This window comes from Hypomesus transpacificus, chromosome 11, assembly GCF_021917145.1.
Source record: "Hypomesus transpacificus isolate Combined female chromosome 11, fHypTra1, whole genome shotgun sequence".
In the NCBI taxonomy this organism is placed as follows: domain Eukaryota; kingdom Metazoa; phylum Chordata; class Actinopteri; order Osmeriformes; family Osmeridae; genus Hypomesus; species Hypomesus transpacificus.
The window spans coordinates 9,804,197-9,821,060 of NC_061070.1; the positions used below are offsets into that span (position 1 = coordinate 9,804,197).

The 16,864-nt window shown below is 45.2% G+C and overlaps 1 protein-coding gene across 3 annotated transcripts; it reads right to left on the reverse strand.

The window, feature by feature from the left end:
- Positions 1-401: 401 nt before the first annotated feature.
- On the reverse strand, positions 402-11,507 carry si:dkey-191g9.7. Of its 3 annotated transcripts, none has more exons than XM_047029865.1 (4): positions 11,334-11,507; positions 10,820-11,077; positions 5,702-6,240; positions 402-3,411 (listed from the first exon to the last, which is right to left on the reverse strand). In XM_047029865.1, exon 4 carries the CDS (start codon positions 3,400-3,402, stop codon positions 1,837-1,839), a length of 1,566 nt encoding a protein of 521 aa, XP_046885821.1. In that variant the 5' UTR covers positions 3,403-3,411; positions 5,702-6,240; positions 10,820-11,077; positions 11,334-11,507; the 3' UTR covers positions 402-1,836. The 3 variants fall into 3 exon arrangements, with proteins under 3 accessions (XP_046885821.1, XP_046885820.1, XP_046885819.1); XM_047029864.1 differs by having other exon boundaries at positions 10,820-11,107; XM_047029863.1 differs by having other exon boundaries at positions 10,820-11,213.
- Between the last annotated feature and the right edge of the window lie 5,357 nt (positions 11,508-16,864).

The window sequence follows — 16,864 nt, forward strand, 5'->3', positions numbered from 1 at the left end:
GTGGTACTCGCTGCGTGTAAGCGCCACTAGATGGGGTCATTAACAAATCTTTATTCAAGGTTCCAAGCACCGTAGTTTGTTTTAAATGCATCCCAAGCAATGAGGCTTTACGAGTAGTGAAACTACCTTGACCTACCTATGGGGATAGAGGGACAATTAACCCATATGTGGCGTGGCATGAAGACCAACATGATGAGCCCGAGGATTGATTTGAACTAGCAAACTACAAATCTTTAAAGATGTTCCTTGCACCACAATGAACAAAATGTTCATCGGACCACATGTGGTCTGATGAGGTGTTTCAAGAAGACTTCACCAAAACCAACAGGGTGACATTTTACCTGACATTCACTCAAAGCTTTGTTTCCCAGAAGCCACTGCTTAAAAAAAGACACATTATTTATATACTTTATTGCTGGCATTAAGAGTCATAAGAACACATTTTGAGATACATGACATTTCCATCATGAAATCAACCGACAGGTGACATAACTACAGTATACAGACTGTATATAGAAAGCAGCAACAATCTACAAAATTCCTGTCAAATATGGCCTCCTCCACCACAACTCAACAAAACTAAGCAATCTATGTTGCTTCTCTGTTATTGTCAATACTATTAAAATTAATATAAATTATTCTGTATGGAACATAAACAAATTCCTTACTTGATTCTTGATTGATTTACTCGAGTAACTCAGTCTAAAACACAGGGCCAGTTCCAAGATTCAAATGGTGCCGATGTACTTAAACCAGTTTCACCAAAACAATATGTGATTGCGTGACGGAACTGTTATATACCACATTGCAGCAATAGTAGCCTATAATACAAATATATTTTAATCTGATTTTAAGATTGCTTTGTTTGTCTGCTTTTGATTAATACAAATTGTTTCACTCTTTAACCTAATTCAGTGCATCATTTTACTTACACACCATTCCTAGTTACAGATCTGATCAATTACCATTCTGCAACACCAGGTTTGCACACTGCTACCAAGGGTCATTATAGCACAGTACATTGTGAAGATACTGTTCTAATTCTAATAATATTTGGACTCACAATAGATCTTCAAATCTTTTCTGTTGCCATTATGGATGAATGAACAAGTCACACACAGGAAAACACCCACTGAACCCTCAACCCAGTTAAGCCTGTTTTAGGCTATGGATTTAGACTGAAAAAAAAACACACAATAATAATAACACAAGCACAATTATTCTCCTACTTGCCAAAAATACATTGATAATGAAAACATGAAACGTTGAAATAGGGAACAAAACAGATTACATAAAGTTTGATTTCATGGTACGTTTTTGCAAAAGACGACTGTAAACTACCACATACGGCAGACCAACCAAAGATATTGTTTTCTTCGGATGATGAGGCACAGTCAATCAAAGATTGCTATTATACAGTAGCCTATTTCTCTCTTTTGGGGCTTTTTTCCAGCTATTCCTATCCATAAACCAAGGCTAGCTTAAGCTATGCAATGTAGCCTAATGACCCAACTGGAAAATGTTGAAGGGACATTCTCAAAATGTGATAAAAGTTTTGCAAATTAAAGGAGAAGAGGCTTAATACATGTACGTTTAAGCTTATAACAAAGCAATAAGAAACCTTCTTTTAATACATTTAGTTCTGTTCTGTCCTTGCACCTACATTTGCCATGTCTTTTCTATATATTTGTGGGGTTTTGGAAACATGTATTTCTCCTGCTGTAAGACAGATCATACTTTAGTAGGCTATATCTGGGTCGTATATCAAGTGTATGAGCAGCCATCTTGGCCGAGGAGCACAGTGTTTGGGTTTCACTCCCTCTTCCTGTCCCTCCATCAGTCTACCGCGGTGCTGGAGCGGGCGCAGCAGGCAGGACTGCGGATGGAGGCCATCACCCCGGCCCTCTTCCTCCTGCGCCCTGGGTCATTGCTGCTTCTGCGCGAGGTGATGGTGTCCTGGCGAGACAGCTTGGCGGCACGGCCTGCCGTCTCCTTGATCTGCAGCTCCAGGTGCCGCTGAATGGCCAATCCCAACTCTTCAGGGTCCACCGACGCCCCGTACACCTCCCACGTCATGCCCTCCGCGTCCCACTTCACCTCTTTCACCGGGGTCTTCTGGCCGCCGCCCTCCACCTCCGCCCCGCCGTTAGCGTTCCCAGCCCGGTTGGGGGAGTCCTCGACTAGGCAGACCTGGGGGAAGACGTGGGGTGGGGGAGGCTCAGGGGCATGGACTGTCTGCACCCCTACGTCCCTGAGCTCCTTACAGGCTGTCATGGTCCCCGTCTCCCTTGTGGCGGCTCGGGTACTGCAGCCGCCGTACTCCTCCCCTTGCGGCAGCCCTCCACCACCAGGGGGCAGTGGTCCCGCCCAGGTGCAGTTGAGTTTGCAGCAGCGCAGCATCCGCTTGGCATCGAGCCCGGTCTCACTGACGGAGGAGATGAGGCGGGGGAGGGCCAGGAGGTTAGCTGCCGGGTGAGGCGCCGTCAATCTCGCGTCACGGTAATCGGTGTCCACGCCCGCTAGGCGTGCCACCTGCTGGGCGGGGGCTGGGATGGGCTGGGGGTGGCAGTAGGCAGCGAACGTGTCCTCCAGGGTCCCATGGTGGACAAACGTGCCGTGACACATACCCTCCTCACAGTGCGGGTGGTGGCGAGCATTTCCGCAGACCTCCGACATGGGGTTGGAAGGACCAGAGCTGCACATCCTGACACACCCGCCCGGAGGCTGCGTTTTGGGGCTACCTCCTCCGCTGTTTCCCCCGCGGCAGGTGGTGGTGACTGCGTTGCAGTGCTGCAGCTGCATGGCCTGCTTGCAGGCTAACATGGGGTGGGCCTGAAGAAGGGCCTCCTGAGGGGTGTTTCTTCCAGGGTAACCAGAAGGCGACGGGCATCCAGCCTCCCTGACCAGATGGAGGGTGTCGGAATGACTCCTCTGAACAGGCAGCTGTCCTGGTCCCAGCCTGTCCCATCTCAGGTCTCTCTGGGAGGTGGAGGAGACTGCAAGGCCTTCCCTACACACAGATAACATCATGCCCCGGTCCACTTGGAGGCTATGATTTGCAATGCCTCCTAGCCTCTGTGATGTGTTTGCCTCAGCTATGCTGTGGGGGCGGGCTGAAGTCCCGGGTGGTACTGGATCCACCGGGTGTTGGGTGGTACACTGGGGGTCCGCAGGGGACGTTTGACTGTCCACCTGACTTCTACCAGCATTGTCTCTCTGAGGAAATGAAGTTTGATGGTCGCTGGATGTCTTTGGTTCCTTTTGGTGCAGTGGGGCAGTCAGCACGTCTACAGAGCTCTTGGAGAGGGGCAGTAGGGGGTCAGCGGAGAGGCCCCCATCAAGTGGCACAGTGGCACCCCCCGGTGGGAACAACTCAGAAGCAGGTGGCCCGCCCTCTGCCATGGGAAAACCCTGTGGCAGACGAAGAGAAAGAGAACGTTACCAGCGTGGGTATCTCAGACCCGTAATCACTCCTCTCAGAGCAGCCAACACAGTGCATCAGGACAACGGAATGAACACAGTGATTTGGTACTAACCAAATTGGTTCCTTGGTTCTGACATGACTGATTTGTGATGGTGAGGCGGGCTCCAGGCCTTACATAGCAGTAGACACTAGTCGGCTGGAAGGCCGTGGGTCTTTGACTGTTCTAGACATTTTAATGAAAACAAAGAACCCCCTTCTTTTTTTCCTTTCTTCATGTTGCTTTCAATCTCATTAAAGTGTTAAAGCTTTAATTGTCTCTGCCAACAGATTGCGATGCCAGACAAAGCTAAGAGGGTATTGGTTGGGGCACAGACGGGTGGGCATGGACAGTGGTCAGGTAACCCTGGTAGAGGCAGAGGTTAGGCCGATCAGATTAGTTTTGGATCAGCTGTTTATCCATAAGCTTACAAGAAAAACATAGGATTGTCTGTACCTTCTTAGAAAGCATTAGTCGGAGGCCAAAATGCTGCATATTTTTGTTTTGAGTTCCACCGTACATCAAGGATCTGTAAAAACGTTTGTACTTTTAAGACACAGTGTTGGCCTTCCTCATAATGCTGTAACACTACGTGCTACACTACTGCTTGCACAAAATGGCCATTGTATTGGAGTTGTTAAAGGTCTTGTCCCTCCCTCCTTCTGATCAGGGAATGCCTTTCTAAGAACATCAGAGGGTGGTGGTGAGCTGTCCTAACCCCAGGAGGGATCTCAGTCCAATCAGTCCTGAGTATGGCAACACCTGTCTGTGTGATACAATCAGTCCTGAGTATGGCAACACCTGTCTGTGTGATACAATCAGTCCTGAGTATGGCAACACCTGTCTGTGTGATACAATCAGTCCTGAGTATGGCAACACCTGTCTGTGTGATACAATCAGTCCTGAGTATGGCAACACCTGTCTGTGTGATACAATCAGTCCTGAGTATGGCAACACCTGTCTGTGTGATACAATCAGTCCTGAGTATGGCAACACCTGTCTGTGTGATACAATCAGTCCTGAGTATGGCAACACCTGTCTGTGTGATACAATCAGTCCTGAGTATGGCAACACCTGTCTGTGTGATACAATCAGTCCTGAGTATGGCAACACCTGTCTGTGTGATACAATCAGTCCTGAGTATGGCAACACCTGTCTGTGTGATACAATCAGTCCTGAGTATGGCAACACCTGTCTGCGTGATACAATCAGGTACCATACCGGAAGATATGAATATACCATATGGATAGCAACCATTTGGGAAGATTGTTGATGAGTAACATGACAATGAACAGATGCTGGAATAGATTTCTGGGATTATTTTTTAGCTCCCAAGCATGCCATTGGAATGAAAGATTGAATATGTTACATATTGTATTCATTCATATAAAAATGCAATAACACTGTGTATTAAAAAATGTGGTTAGCAAATCCTAATGTCAATAAACATTGTGAAATGCCACACTTATTCAGGAAATTACTTGGCCAAATTGCAATTGGTTCTCCAATCAGGCAAAAGGCTTTTTTCTTCTTTTTTTTAAGGCAGCATGTTGGGCACCTATCTGCAAGGGTCCTCAGATCAGAAGTCGCTTTGTCGGCTCTGAGGAGGTGTGCAGCTATTCTAAAGGAAGGGCTTGGCATCACACCCACTGATCCCACCACATCAAGGAGCTTGATGTGTGCTGTGTGAAAACTGGTGTTGATGGGAGTAGGATGTGTGAGGTGCGGCTCTTGTGTCCTTGGTCAAGAAATAAAGATTCATCAAGAAATAAAATGATGTCATATGATCCCGTTGCTTTTCCTAATATGATACAATTCTGTAACCTTCTGCAAAAGTATGCCGATTGAAAACCCCGAACACATAAAAATCGATATATCATCCATCGGAAATAGATCTAAAACAACAAAAAATGTGCTTCAGATGGAAACATTACCCTGAGAAAGCAGTCTGATATAAGGTGGATAAAAGTATGGCCAATTGTTGCTTGTCTTCCTGACTCACTTATTCAAGGCCTGCATGGATTTCCTACCTCAATGGTGCTAAAAATACCCTCGTAGGTGAAATGACGCACCCCCCCCCAGACCACACACAAACAGGAGTATGCATTGGAACTTGCGCACATGCACACACTCCCTAACAAATGACACTCCAAAACACAACCCTGAAATCAAACAGTCAGGTATCTCAGGGAAGAAAATACAGAAAGCCTTTCTAATGCAGACCAGTAACACCAGCTTACCTTTCAATCTGAGCTTCGTGCGCCTGAGGTCTTTCTCTCCACCTCTTCTCCTTCACCGGGCTTCAATTCTTTTGCCCAGCTTCCTGAAGAACCGACGTCAATCCAGGATCTCGTAGAGGGAAAAGAGAAGCTGGTCCCCCCCCTCACATCCACAGGTGACTCCCCCTCTTGCCACGCACTATCTACTACACCCTCCCTCTTTCTTTCTTCGAGTCTCCTCCTCCTCTCCCCCCCCCTTCACTCTCCCTCTCTCCTCTTTCTATCTCGGCCCCAGCCGGGAACAAGATGGAGGAAACCTTAAGATAATCCCTTCTTTCATCTGATTACAAATGTGAGGCTGCACTTGCAAATCTTCATTTTCCCTCTCATGGAGACCGAGTGTGGATAGGAGGCAGAACTAGATGGAGGTGGCTTTTTGGCTGTGTATGGCGGTGGTGGTGGGGGGTAGATGGGAGGAGGGGATTGGAGGGTTGAAGGGGGAGGGGAATGATAATGAGGAGATGTAGTCAGGCAGCCGGCGTCATTGTCACTCCATCCACCTGGAGAAGAGAGAGAGAAAGAGGAAAAAAAAAAAGAGATGGAGGAAAATGCATGAATGAATGCGCATTTTTTTTTTTTTCTTGATGATAACTGCCGCCCCCTCAAATAGACACTCTCTTTCTATTTGTGTGGTCTGTTCTCTCTCTCTCTCTCTCTCTCTCTCTCTCTCTCTCTCTCTCTCTCTCCTCTCTCTCCCTCTCTCACTCACTCTGACACACAAGCACCGTTTCCCATCCCCTCTTCATTCCCCTTCTCACACACACACACACACACACACACACACACACACACACACACACGATATATATAAATTATATAAATATATAAATATATCACCAGCTCTAACCCCTATTGCCTTAGCCACACCCCATCACTCTGTCCCTGTTGCTATGGCAACTGCAATACTCAATGGGACTCTGTTGAATGTTCATTTTTTCAAGTCCCTGTGAGGCAACAGACGGTTCATCAGCTGGGAATGTTCATGGTTGTCATGTAACAAGAGAAACGTCTGCTTCCACACCTAGACATATGCCCTCCCTATCATATGCCATGTGTTTGTTGAGAAAGATAGAAATGTTCTGTATAATCAGTTCAAAGATGTGGACATCATGCCACATTTAGATTAGGAGGCTATGCAAGTCATTGCCTTTACACTACCTATCATCATTTTAAGATTCTCATGACCTCTTTCTCGTCATACTGTACACCATACTGTACTGTACACCGTTGATGAAGAAAGGGTTTTGTCCGTCTCTTCTTAAACGGAGTGACTAAGTTCAGTTGAGTTCTGGATATTATAAGTATTATCAATCTGCAGGTTGGGAGAGAAAACCAGACCTCTGACAATAAATGACAACACAACACCAGTCTTAGGTCTCAACCATGTCTGTCTCCGCTCTGCAGGCCGGAGGACCATCTTTTATAGTGCACAAGAATTTTAACATAGGTGACAGTCAGGCAGTCATGGTGTTATAACATTACAGAGAAAGAGATTCACTGCTCTCACTGACATCTATTCAACCTGACACAAAGACACAATTAAGCAATAAGCCCCAAGAGGCCGTGGTTTACGCTGATTTTAGAACAGGTAAGGGGAGTAGTTAGGCACGACGCGAAGCGGAGTGCCGAAAACACCCTTACCTGTTCTAAAATCAGCGTAAACCACGGACTCGCGGGGCTTATTGCTTTTCTAAAACTGTTACTACAAATATTTGATATGGTTTCATCAATAAAAACAATTAGAAACAAAAAAAAAAACAGAAAATAGTTTAATAATAAACCGTCATTCTTCCGCTACTACAAAGTATAGTTCAATACAATATACTCTCATCAATAGCAAACTCACATGAGAACATACTAACTAGAATCTAATGACTAGTTCTATTGATAAGTGAAAGTTCTATTGATTAGTGAAAGTTCTATTGATTAGCTCTATTGATCACTCAATAATGTAAGGAGCAGTGCTTATCCCAATTTCCTCCACACCAGCAAAATGTCCTTTGATGAAGTGTACAGTGAAGCACATTCAGATATTACAAAGGCTATGTCCGGCCCACAAAACAAGCATCCATTCAGAAGCAACAATAAATGGTGACAATCTATTGGCTCAGGGGCATCTGGGTTCGGCTGTACAGGAAGAGGGAATTGTAACTAAGACAAAGGGTCTCTCCTCACCACGGCAACAGGTGGGAGATGAAGGAGATAGCATACTCTGTACACTCGAGGACAACATTTGATGTATGTCAGAGAAATAAGACGTCACTGGTTGCCATCAAGCAAGCTTGTCAGAAATATCAAATTACAGAGCTTGTTTACCTTTAGGCAATGCGCTGAGATGGGCATGCCTGCTAATGATAGCATAAGTCAGACACAAAGAGCAAAAGTAGGCCTAATTACTTAATATTTATATATATCTAATAGGCAGTGCAGCGATTAGGATGCAGGATGTGTGGGGTGAGGGGAGGCGTGTCTAGGCCTAGGGCAACCTGGGTGATTCTCTCATCGGAGCCCCTACCCCCACCTCGAAAATACAAATCTTTGGGGGGCAATTCAATCTGTCTTTTTTTACTACTACCAAAAATATATGAATAACAAATGCAATAACATATATGAATACACATATAATAATATAAGTATTATGTTCTGTTTACCTCACACCTGCTGTTGTACTTTGCATTTATTTTGTGTTTCTAGGAGTCATTTCATTTTTTAAGTGTTATTTCACCTGAAAATGGCTCTTCTTTTTTGGGAGATATTAAGATTTCACCTATATAGCCTAAGATTAAGATTTCACCTATATAGCCTAAGATTAAGATTTCACCTATATAGCCTAAGATTAGGATTTCACCTATATAGCGCTAGCATGTCCAGAAACGCCATGGTGTGGGGTGAGGAGGAATGTCTGTGTGGAGACTACATTGAGTATGTTGTGGTACTGGTTACATCAGTTAATGGAGAGGGCTGGGGGGTTGTGTAGATCAAGGGGTGGGGGAAGGAAGGTTAGCGTTAGAAGGAGGACTCTCATTAACTTAGACTTAACATCTGGATGTGGGGTGGATGAGAGACAGGATGGATGGATAGATTGATGGATGAAAGGATGGGGGGGGGGGGAGAGACTGCAGCCGTGACAGATGTGTCGGGATTAAGGGGTTGTGTTTCAAAGAGTGAGCAAAGAGTGAGTGGGAAATTGTAGGAAAGAAACCCAGTTAGATCCTGTTGCTCATCACAAAGCACCAGCCTACGAGATTGTCAGAGTAAGTACAGAATTAACCCTATGGCCCAAAGTGTTATCAAGATGAGATGCTCAGCGCTAATCTCTAGTAGTATCGGTTACTGCACAGATCACAGCACGCGGCCCCCTCCGGGAGCACGTGTTTGTTTAGGTGTGTTTCTTGCACATTTCCGTGTATCTGTGTGAGGGTATGCGTGTGCAAATACAAGAGAGACACTGAGACAGAGAGAGAGGAGGAGGAGAGCGAGACCGTTTCACATAGATAACGAGTTTGTGAACGGTGACAAAGACACTGTTGCGGCGCATTCATCAGGGAGTGATTAAGCGGCCCCGCAAATCACATTGTTGAGTAAAAAGGGTGACATCAGACATCTCTACCAGATAACAGTAATGCTTCTCAGCAACGTCAGATTCCTCCCATCGCCGTCCTGTGCCACAGTTTATCTTTCCAGGGCACTGTCAATGGTTAGCGACAGGAAAGCCACTATTGCATCATGCGATCAGATGTAATTACAGAACAGATATCAACGCTGAAAGGAATATGGGGAAGTTTGCACAGTGAATAGAATCACCCTTCCTCCCCCTTCTGCCTTTGTACTCATTTACCTCTCTAAATCTTTGTGCAAACGCCATATGATTATTTGAATACACACCACAAGAAAAGTCGTTATCTGCAATGGCGTGCACAGTAGCACTGAACAGACGAAAAAACACTGGAGAGTTTGTGTGTGCATATACTGTTGTGTGCCTCGTGCCAAGACAGGAACAGGATTGAAAATAATTGATCCATTTTCTGTTCATTGTCATTGGCCTGGGGGAATATTGTGGGAGAAAATTTAAGGATTGACCAGGTTTAGCATTGTTCTAACATGTTCTAATGGCAGTCAAGTCTCCCAAGTGATCTCTTACATTTTAATATCCATTGTCATCCTTGTCGGTACAGTGTTCCCCATGCCCTGTGTTAAGACTGGGAAGACACATGACATCATAGGTGACACATCTGCCTGCTTCTCTGCATAGCAGCTGTGTCTTATTTCTATGTGTTTACTATAAATATGAGCTCTCTCGCCACGCCTAGGAGAGCCCTTAAAGCAGACCATATCTATGTTGTGGATATACTCATTAGGGTTGAGTCCTATGTTTCTCTCTCTCTCCACTCAGCTGACTGATTTGTGTAAATAGCCCTTGTACTGCCTTCGGGTCACATGACCCAAAGGTTCATATCGAACCATCGTTGTGTTTACCCAACTTTACCCAATACAAAAACAAATACAAATACTTTTCTTTTAACCTTTGCAATGTGTGGGGTCTGAGACAGCCCGACGGTTGAAAGAAAATGCTTCACTTTGTTTTTGTATGTGGTAAAGTTGTCGCAATATGACGGTGGGTCACAATGACTGATGGGTCAGAATGACCCGAAGATAACACAAGGGATAGGACCTGGACTGAAGTCACACGATTGGAGGAGGCCGACTTGTTTTCCTTTCACAACAATCTTGAGGTTCACCTAGCTTGACAAACTCCGATCCAATTAATGATTTCTTACCAATAGAGCATATCCACTCTCTCTCTCTCTCTCTCACGCGCACACACACACACACACACACACACACACACACACACACACACACACACACACACACACACACACACACACACACACACACACACACACACACACACACCCACCCACCCACCCTGCCTATAGCATATACACAGCCAACATAACTACAAACACCTGAATTATTCTCACACTGCATTAAGTCTTTAAAGAATGCAAATCCTAAATGCAAGGCACTCACATTCTCAAATACATATTCTCACACCTTTGTATGGTCAAGGCTTACCTTTACAGCCAGCAGGTAGCAGTAGGCCTTTTGTCTTTGTTCTTCTTTGTTTCCAGGTCTTCAGCAGTGTTTGCTCGTGTTTCTGTCTGTCCCAACCTCAAATGACTGAAGAAACGTTCTTCCTGACAACGGTATTCACACCTGCTTCTGTAAACGTTGTGTCCGCGCAGAAAGTGACAGGACAGCTCCAAAGTCCGCCACTCTTTGCAGGTGTACCTTGGAATACACCGTCCTTTTCCTTCTTCTGCAAACACACACCTAGGCACACATCACCCCCGGACACACCCACTGCATCGGAATATTCATGTGGGCACAGTCACACACGGTCGCAGTATGAACACCTGTGGAGCCGATCCTTAGATGGATGTCTCTGAGCACAGGTACATAGCGTTCCCTGTATAGGGCATATGGATTTGCAGCACGTGTAGAATGTGAGCAGCCTTGGGTATTTGACAAACTAGGTGTACTACATTGCACACATGTGACATATCTCTAGTTATGTAAGTGGTCTTACCTTACTTATGCAGTTCATTTGTAAATCAAACTGTTATTCACGTAGGAGGTCATGGAAACATCCCTATCCTTTAAACACAGTGGACACAAAAACCACGTGTGAAAGCCACAAACAAATAACGTGTAGGCACATGCTCCCACACAGAGACAAACAAATACACAGATACAGACACTCATGCATACGTGCGCACACACAATGGCAGGCAGTAACTAGTCTATCCAGTTCCCAAGGTGACACGGATCTTTAGGGAGATTTGAGGTGAGTGTCCCATGTCAGTATTCCACATTCAAAATAGTTTACACTCAATATCCCCATCAAGACAGGATAACTAGTGTCTGAGTAATAGTATTTGATTAACTGCATATAAAACGGATTGATCATCCGTTGAATATTGGTAGATGTAACTATACAGGTACACTCAATTGGAAATGATTTGGCCATTTGTAGTCATGTTGGTATGTACCGGAAGAAAGTAGTCATGTTTTATTTATACTGTAGGATTTCAACTTGCACATATAAATGTATTTCCAATGTGGATGATTGGTATCTGTTACTATGGCGATGGGAGTCATTGGCACATGGTGATCTGAGATATGTTCTGATTGGTTCAGGGTAAAGACATGGGGGCAGGGTGGCAGCACTGTGTTAATGACACAATCAGGTCTCAGCTGTGTCGGGTCTGGTGTAAAATGCGCACACACACACACACACACACACACACACACACACACACACACACACACACACACACACACACACACACACACACACACACACACACACACACACACACACACACACACACACACAAACACAGAGAGAGAGAAGTGTTCCTACATGCCTGGCTCAAGGCCCTGTTTCCCACTCCCCTGCAGATATCACCCATATGGTGACCATAGTGCAATCTCCTCAAATCAGCACCTACACCATAGATAAGCAAAGGCATTCAGCCACATACACAAGCACACTGCGGATGTCATGTATTTTACAGATCCACATGTTAATATTGTAAGACTTGGGAATTTTTTTCTGTTCTATTATAAAAACGAGGTCTCCCTCTAGTGGTTAAACTGGTTCACTTAGCATTCGAACCAACCTTGAAAGAACCTTTGCTTTTTTGCCTTTGAGAAATTATATGGTCATGACTCAACGTTTGATTAGGAAGTCATGTTTTACTCTATGCAATCGCCTTGGATTAAAGGTTACAAAGGTTGAAATAGGGCGTTAATGTAACGGCATAGTAGTCAGAACGGCCACAAGTCAGAGTCAAGATTGTCAATTCTGAAGTAGAACGAGCGTGGAAAATTATAACAGTAGTACAAATGCCTTCTTCAACATAATTAATCTGTGTGGGGAAACAACAGACAGCTTTGCATTATGCTCCGACTTAATTAAAAAAACCTGTGTTGGAACTGACACCTTGGAGACGCATGAACACTGACCATGATGTGGTATGTGGAGAGGGCCTATCCCAGCCCTTTGGTCCAAGCTGGAAGCCAGACGTCCAGGCCCCATAATGAGAGTGGGAGAGGTGGAGTTAGACCCACTTGGGGGGCTGGGTCAGTGGAAGTAATGCTTGTCTAACCTTGTTCCCCTACAGGTCGCTGTGGGAGGCTGAGGCTCCTGAGGGGTGTTGAGTGTGGGGGAGTTGGACAGCTGTTGTAAAAGACAGAACCAGAGGCGATCCTACCGTAATAAATCACCAGTGTCCTGTGGTAAATGATTGATTATCGTCTGGTGACAGTTATTCCACTCTGTAAAATAGAAGAGAATACTCTGTGGGGATCGATGATCTCAACCTAGATAGTAACAATACTTACATATTTAAAATGCTCCACTTACCGTGGTTATTTGAGTGAGATTGAGGTTTGTTCGTTATGCTTTGTCCTTCTATAAACGGCGCACACCCGTCCTTAAGGAAACAATCCACGTGATTCAATCAATCGTTTGTGTTCTGAGATGCACATTGAAAAGATGGCGTCTCAGAGGAGTGGAATCCAAATGAGCCTCTCACTTACTTGGTTAAGAGAATATTGATTTCTGATTACATTAACATTAACCTGAATGTCTTTTTGGTGTAGTAGCTATCAGGAAAGGCTAATACAAGAGAGAAGTATTTTCAGTCCTAGCACAGACAAGTCTTTTAGTCTATAACAGAGAATATTTTAGGGGGGGTGAGGGATTATGGGGCCATACGAGTTTCTTTGAAGTAGTGCAGTTTCCTGGATGCATTTTAAGGTTAGCAGATGGTTTGGAATTGAATCCGGTAAGAGATGGGCGAGCCTGAGGAGGGATGTGAAGTGAAGAGGGGTCATGTGGGGTGGTGCTTCCATACACATTAGGATCCCGGAGCTGTGAGAATGTACCACAGCGCTTCTAGGTGGCAGTCAGGGATCGTAATGAGAAGTGTATTGCAGTAATTCAGTCTTGAAGAGACTGGCAGGAAAAGAGAAGGTCATGTTTTTGAGATGGTAGAAAGAGGTTTTGCACAGGTGTTGATGCCGTAATGGGATGTATGTGAGGGAGAGGTTCATGGGAAAGTGCCCAAACTGTTGGGGTGGAACCAACAGAGGGCCTTAGTATTTGTGCTATTTAGTTTGAAGTTGTTTTGTTTGAAGTCGTTTCGCTTCATCCAGGCCCGAATCTCTTCAAGACAGCTGGTGAGATGGGTAAAGGCACCTGAGGGAAAGGGGGTCGTTTGGTGTTGAGCTGTATGTTATCAGCACAACAGAGGAAGAGACACCATTTTATGGATGTCTTGGCAGAGGGGGGAACTAAATAATAAACTGGCTTGGACCAAGGACAGTCCCCTGTGGGACACCGAAGGTGACTGGACAGCATTCAGGACCTGTGGCCCCACCAAGGCAGAAGCATTCTGTCAGGTGCTGACTCTCAATCAAGGAGCAGGAGGCAGGAGGGTCATCAGCAGGTCATTGATGAGGCAGCGGGGTCATCAGCAGGTCATTGATGAGGCAGCGGGGTCATCAGCAGGTCATTGATGAGGCAGCGGGGTCATCAGCAGGTCATTGATGAGGCAGCGGGGTCATCAGCAGGTCATTGATGAGGCAGCGGGGTCATCAGCAGGTCATTGATGAGGCAGCGGGGTCATCAGCAGGTCATTGATGAGGCAGCGGGGTCATCAGCAGGTCATTGATGAGGCAGCGGGGTCATCAGCAGGTCACTGATGAGGCAGCGGGGTCATCAGCAGGTCACTGATGACCCTGAAAAGTGCAGACTGAGTGTTGTGTCCAGAAAGAATACCAGACTTCAGGAACTTCTCAAATACACCACTTTCCAGTACCTTGGAGTGGAAAGGGAGGATGGAAATGCAGCAATTTAGCAGAGACTTATGTCACTACTACTGTTGGTTTTATATTTTATATGAAAAGCCTAAAATAATAGCACTACTTTAATATACTGTCTACACGTGTGTGTGTCACATGATCTCATATGGTATGTCCATTAAAGGGAGTTGGAAGACATTCCAAAGTAGGGGAAACAGGTATGTTCAGTCATTTTCAGCATCATTATGTAAAGGCTAATGTCGTTTTGTTTATTTGAGATGTTGTGCATCACTAGCAATAATCTAAATGACATACAGTTCTCTGTAACAACAGAAATGTACCCTCTCCACAAGCCATTTTTATTGATCGATTGTTATGGATTAAGTGTTGTGTACCGTAGTGATTGAGTTGTTGCGCGATTGGCTCCAAAACGTTAACCTTTTATTAGAGAGACCCCAAATGATAAAACAATCTACTTTGGTATGAATACAGGCATCATCAATTATTTTTCCACTCGGTTTTCACTTTGGTCCATCAAATCTTGTCCTCTTAAACATTCCGCAAAACTGTTATGCACCCTCTTGATCTACAAGGCATGGCTTCCCAGTCAAATACTGGGGATTGTCTTGTTGCAGCCCACTCTCGTGAACACAGTCGGTCGCCATCTGCATCCAAATGATGAGCTCACACCTTGAATAGACAGCCATTTGAGACACAACAGTATTAATAGAACAACCAACAATAACACATCTGTCTGACTGATATTCCTCACTGTATACATCCATCTGTTTTGGAACTATAAACATCGAGATGTTGGAGAACTGTTGCTCAGACAACAAAAATATATATTTTTTTTAGAATGAGAACATGTGGCACCGTGGAATTGACATTTCATAATAGGTTGGTTGGTTTAACACGTTACTCTGGCTCAATAATGCCCAGATCATTTCTGACATCTCATTCACCACCATCTCACTGTAGTCAGCTTTCTACTGGACCCCCTGGCGTGGCCTCTGTGTTTGTTGAGCAATTTTGAATTTGAGATTTTGCTCATTTAGACGGAATATAAGGAAAAAGGCTTAGGGTGCCAGCGGCTTTTAACCTTTGACGTTTCTAACGTGACCAGTTCGTTTTTCATTCAGTCAGACATGTACAAAAAGACAGGAACACAGATGACTACTCGGTTCCAACCTCTCTATACATTTATTAGAGATGATACAACGTTGGGCTTTTTGTCAGTTTTTACAAAATAAACAGAAAACAAGACAGCAGCTCCTGTTGACAGACACCTCACAGGCATAAAGACACACAGACCTCTCTCTCCCTCCTTCTCACCCTAGATTCCCCCTTACTTTCCTCTCTCCCCCTCTCTGTCTCTGTCTCTCTCTCTCTCTCTGTCTCTCTCTCTGTCTCTCTCTCTGTCTCTCTCTCTGTCTCTCTCTGTGTCTCTCTCTCTGTCTCTCTCTCTGTCTCTCTCTGTGTCTCTCTCTCTGTCTCTCTCTCTGAGTAGCCCATCTCCACACAGTGCAGGTCAGGGTGAGCAGTACCTGTGTGTGAGTGAGGGAGAACGTGCAGGAGTTTCATTCTGTGTTGGTGAGTCTACACACCGCTTTACCAGAGCACACCAGACCAAACTAGCTCCACAAGCAGATGTGCAGGAGGGAGAGAGAGAGAGAGAGGGAGAGATGGGAGGAGGGGACTGCGGTCTGTGATCGACACACCATCCAATCTCGCACACCTCTGTCGTGAAAACAGTCCAATACACTGTCAAGCTTGGTCCACCATCTAATTCTGTCCCATTTCCCACCCGCCCTCCTCACCCAAAATATACAACAGCTTTTTAAAATGTACAATGTTTTACAATCATTCTTCTGACGCAATGAGAAGTGTGTGTGTGTGTGTCACCTCCTCGCGGATGTTTTGCCCTGGGTCTATTCATTCATGCGCTTCAGAGGTCCACAGGATATCCTGTTAGGTCACATCCTGTTGTAGAAGGCCGAGGGTTAAAACTGCTTGATCATCCTATGTCTTCTCTCTGTCGCAGTCTAAGAAACGGCAGGGGGAGACGTCAGGGTTCTTCAAGAACACAATGGGCCTGTACATAATGGAGGGGGGGGGGGGGCAGTTAACAGTCCATTTCCAGAAGCCCCCTTACAGTGACCATTATACCCCCCCCCTTTTACCATGACCCTGTTTGCTTCAGCAGTGATCGGAAGGGTGGAGGAGTCCATAGTCCAAAACAAAAAG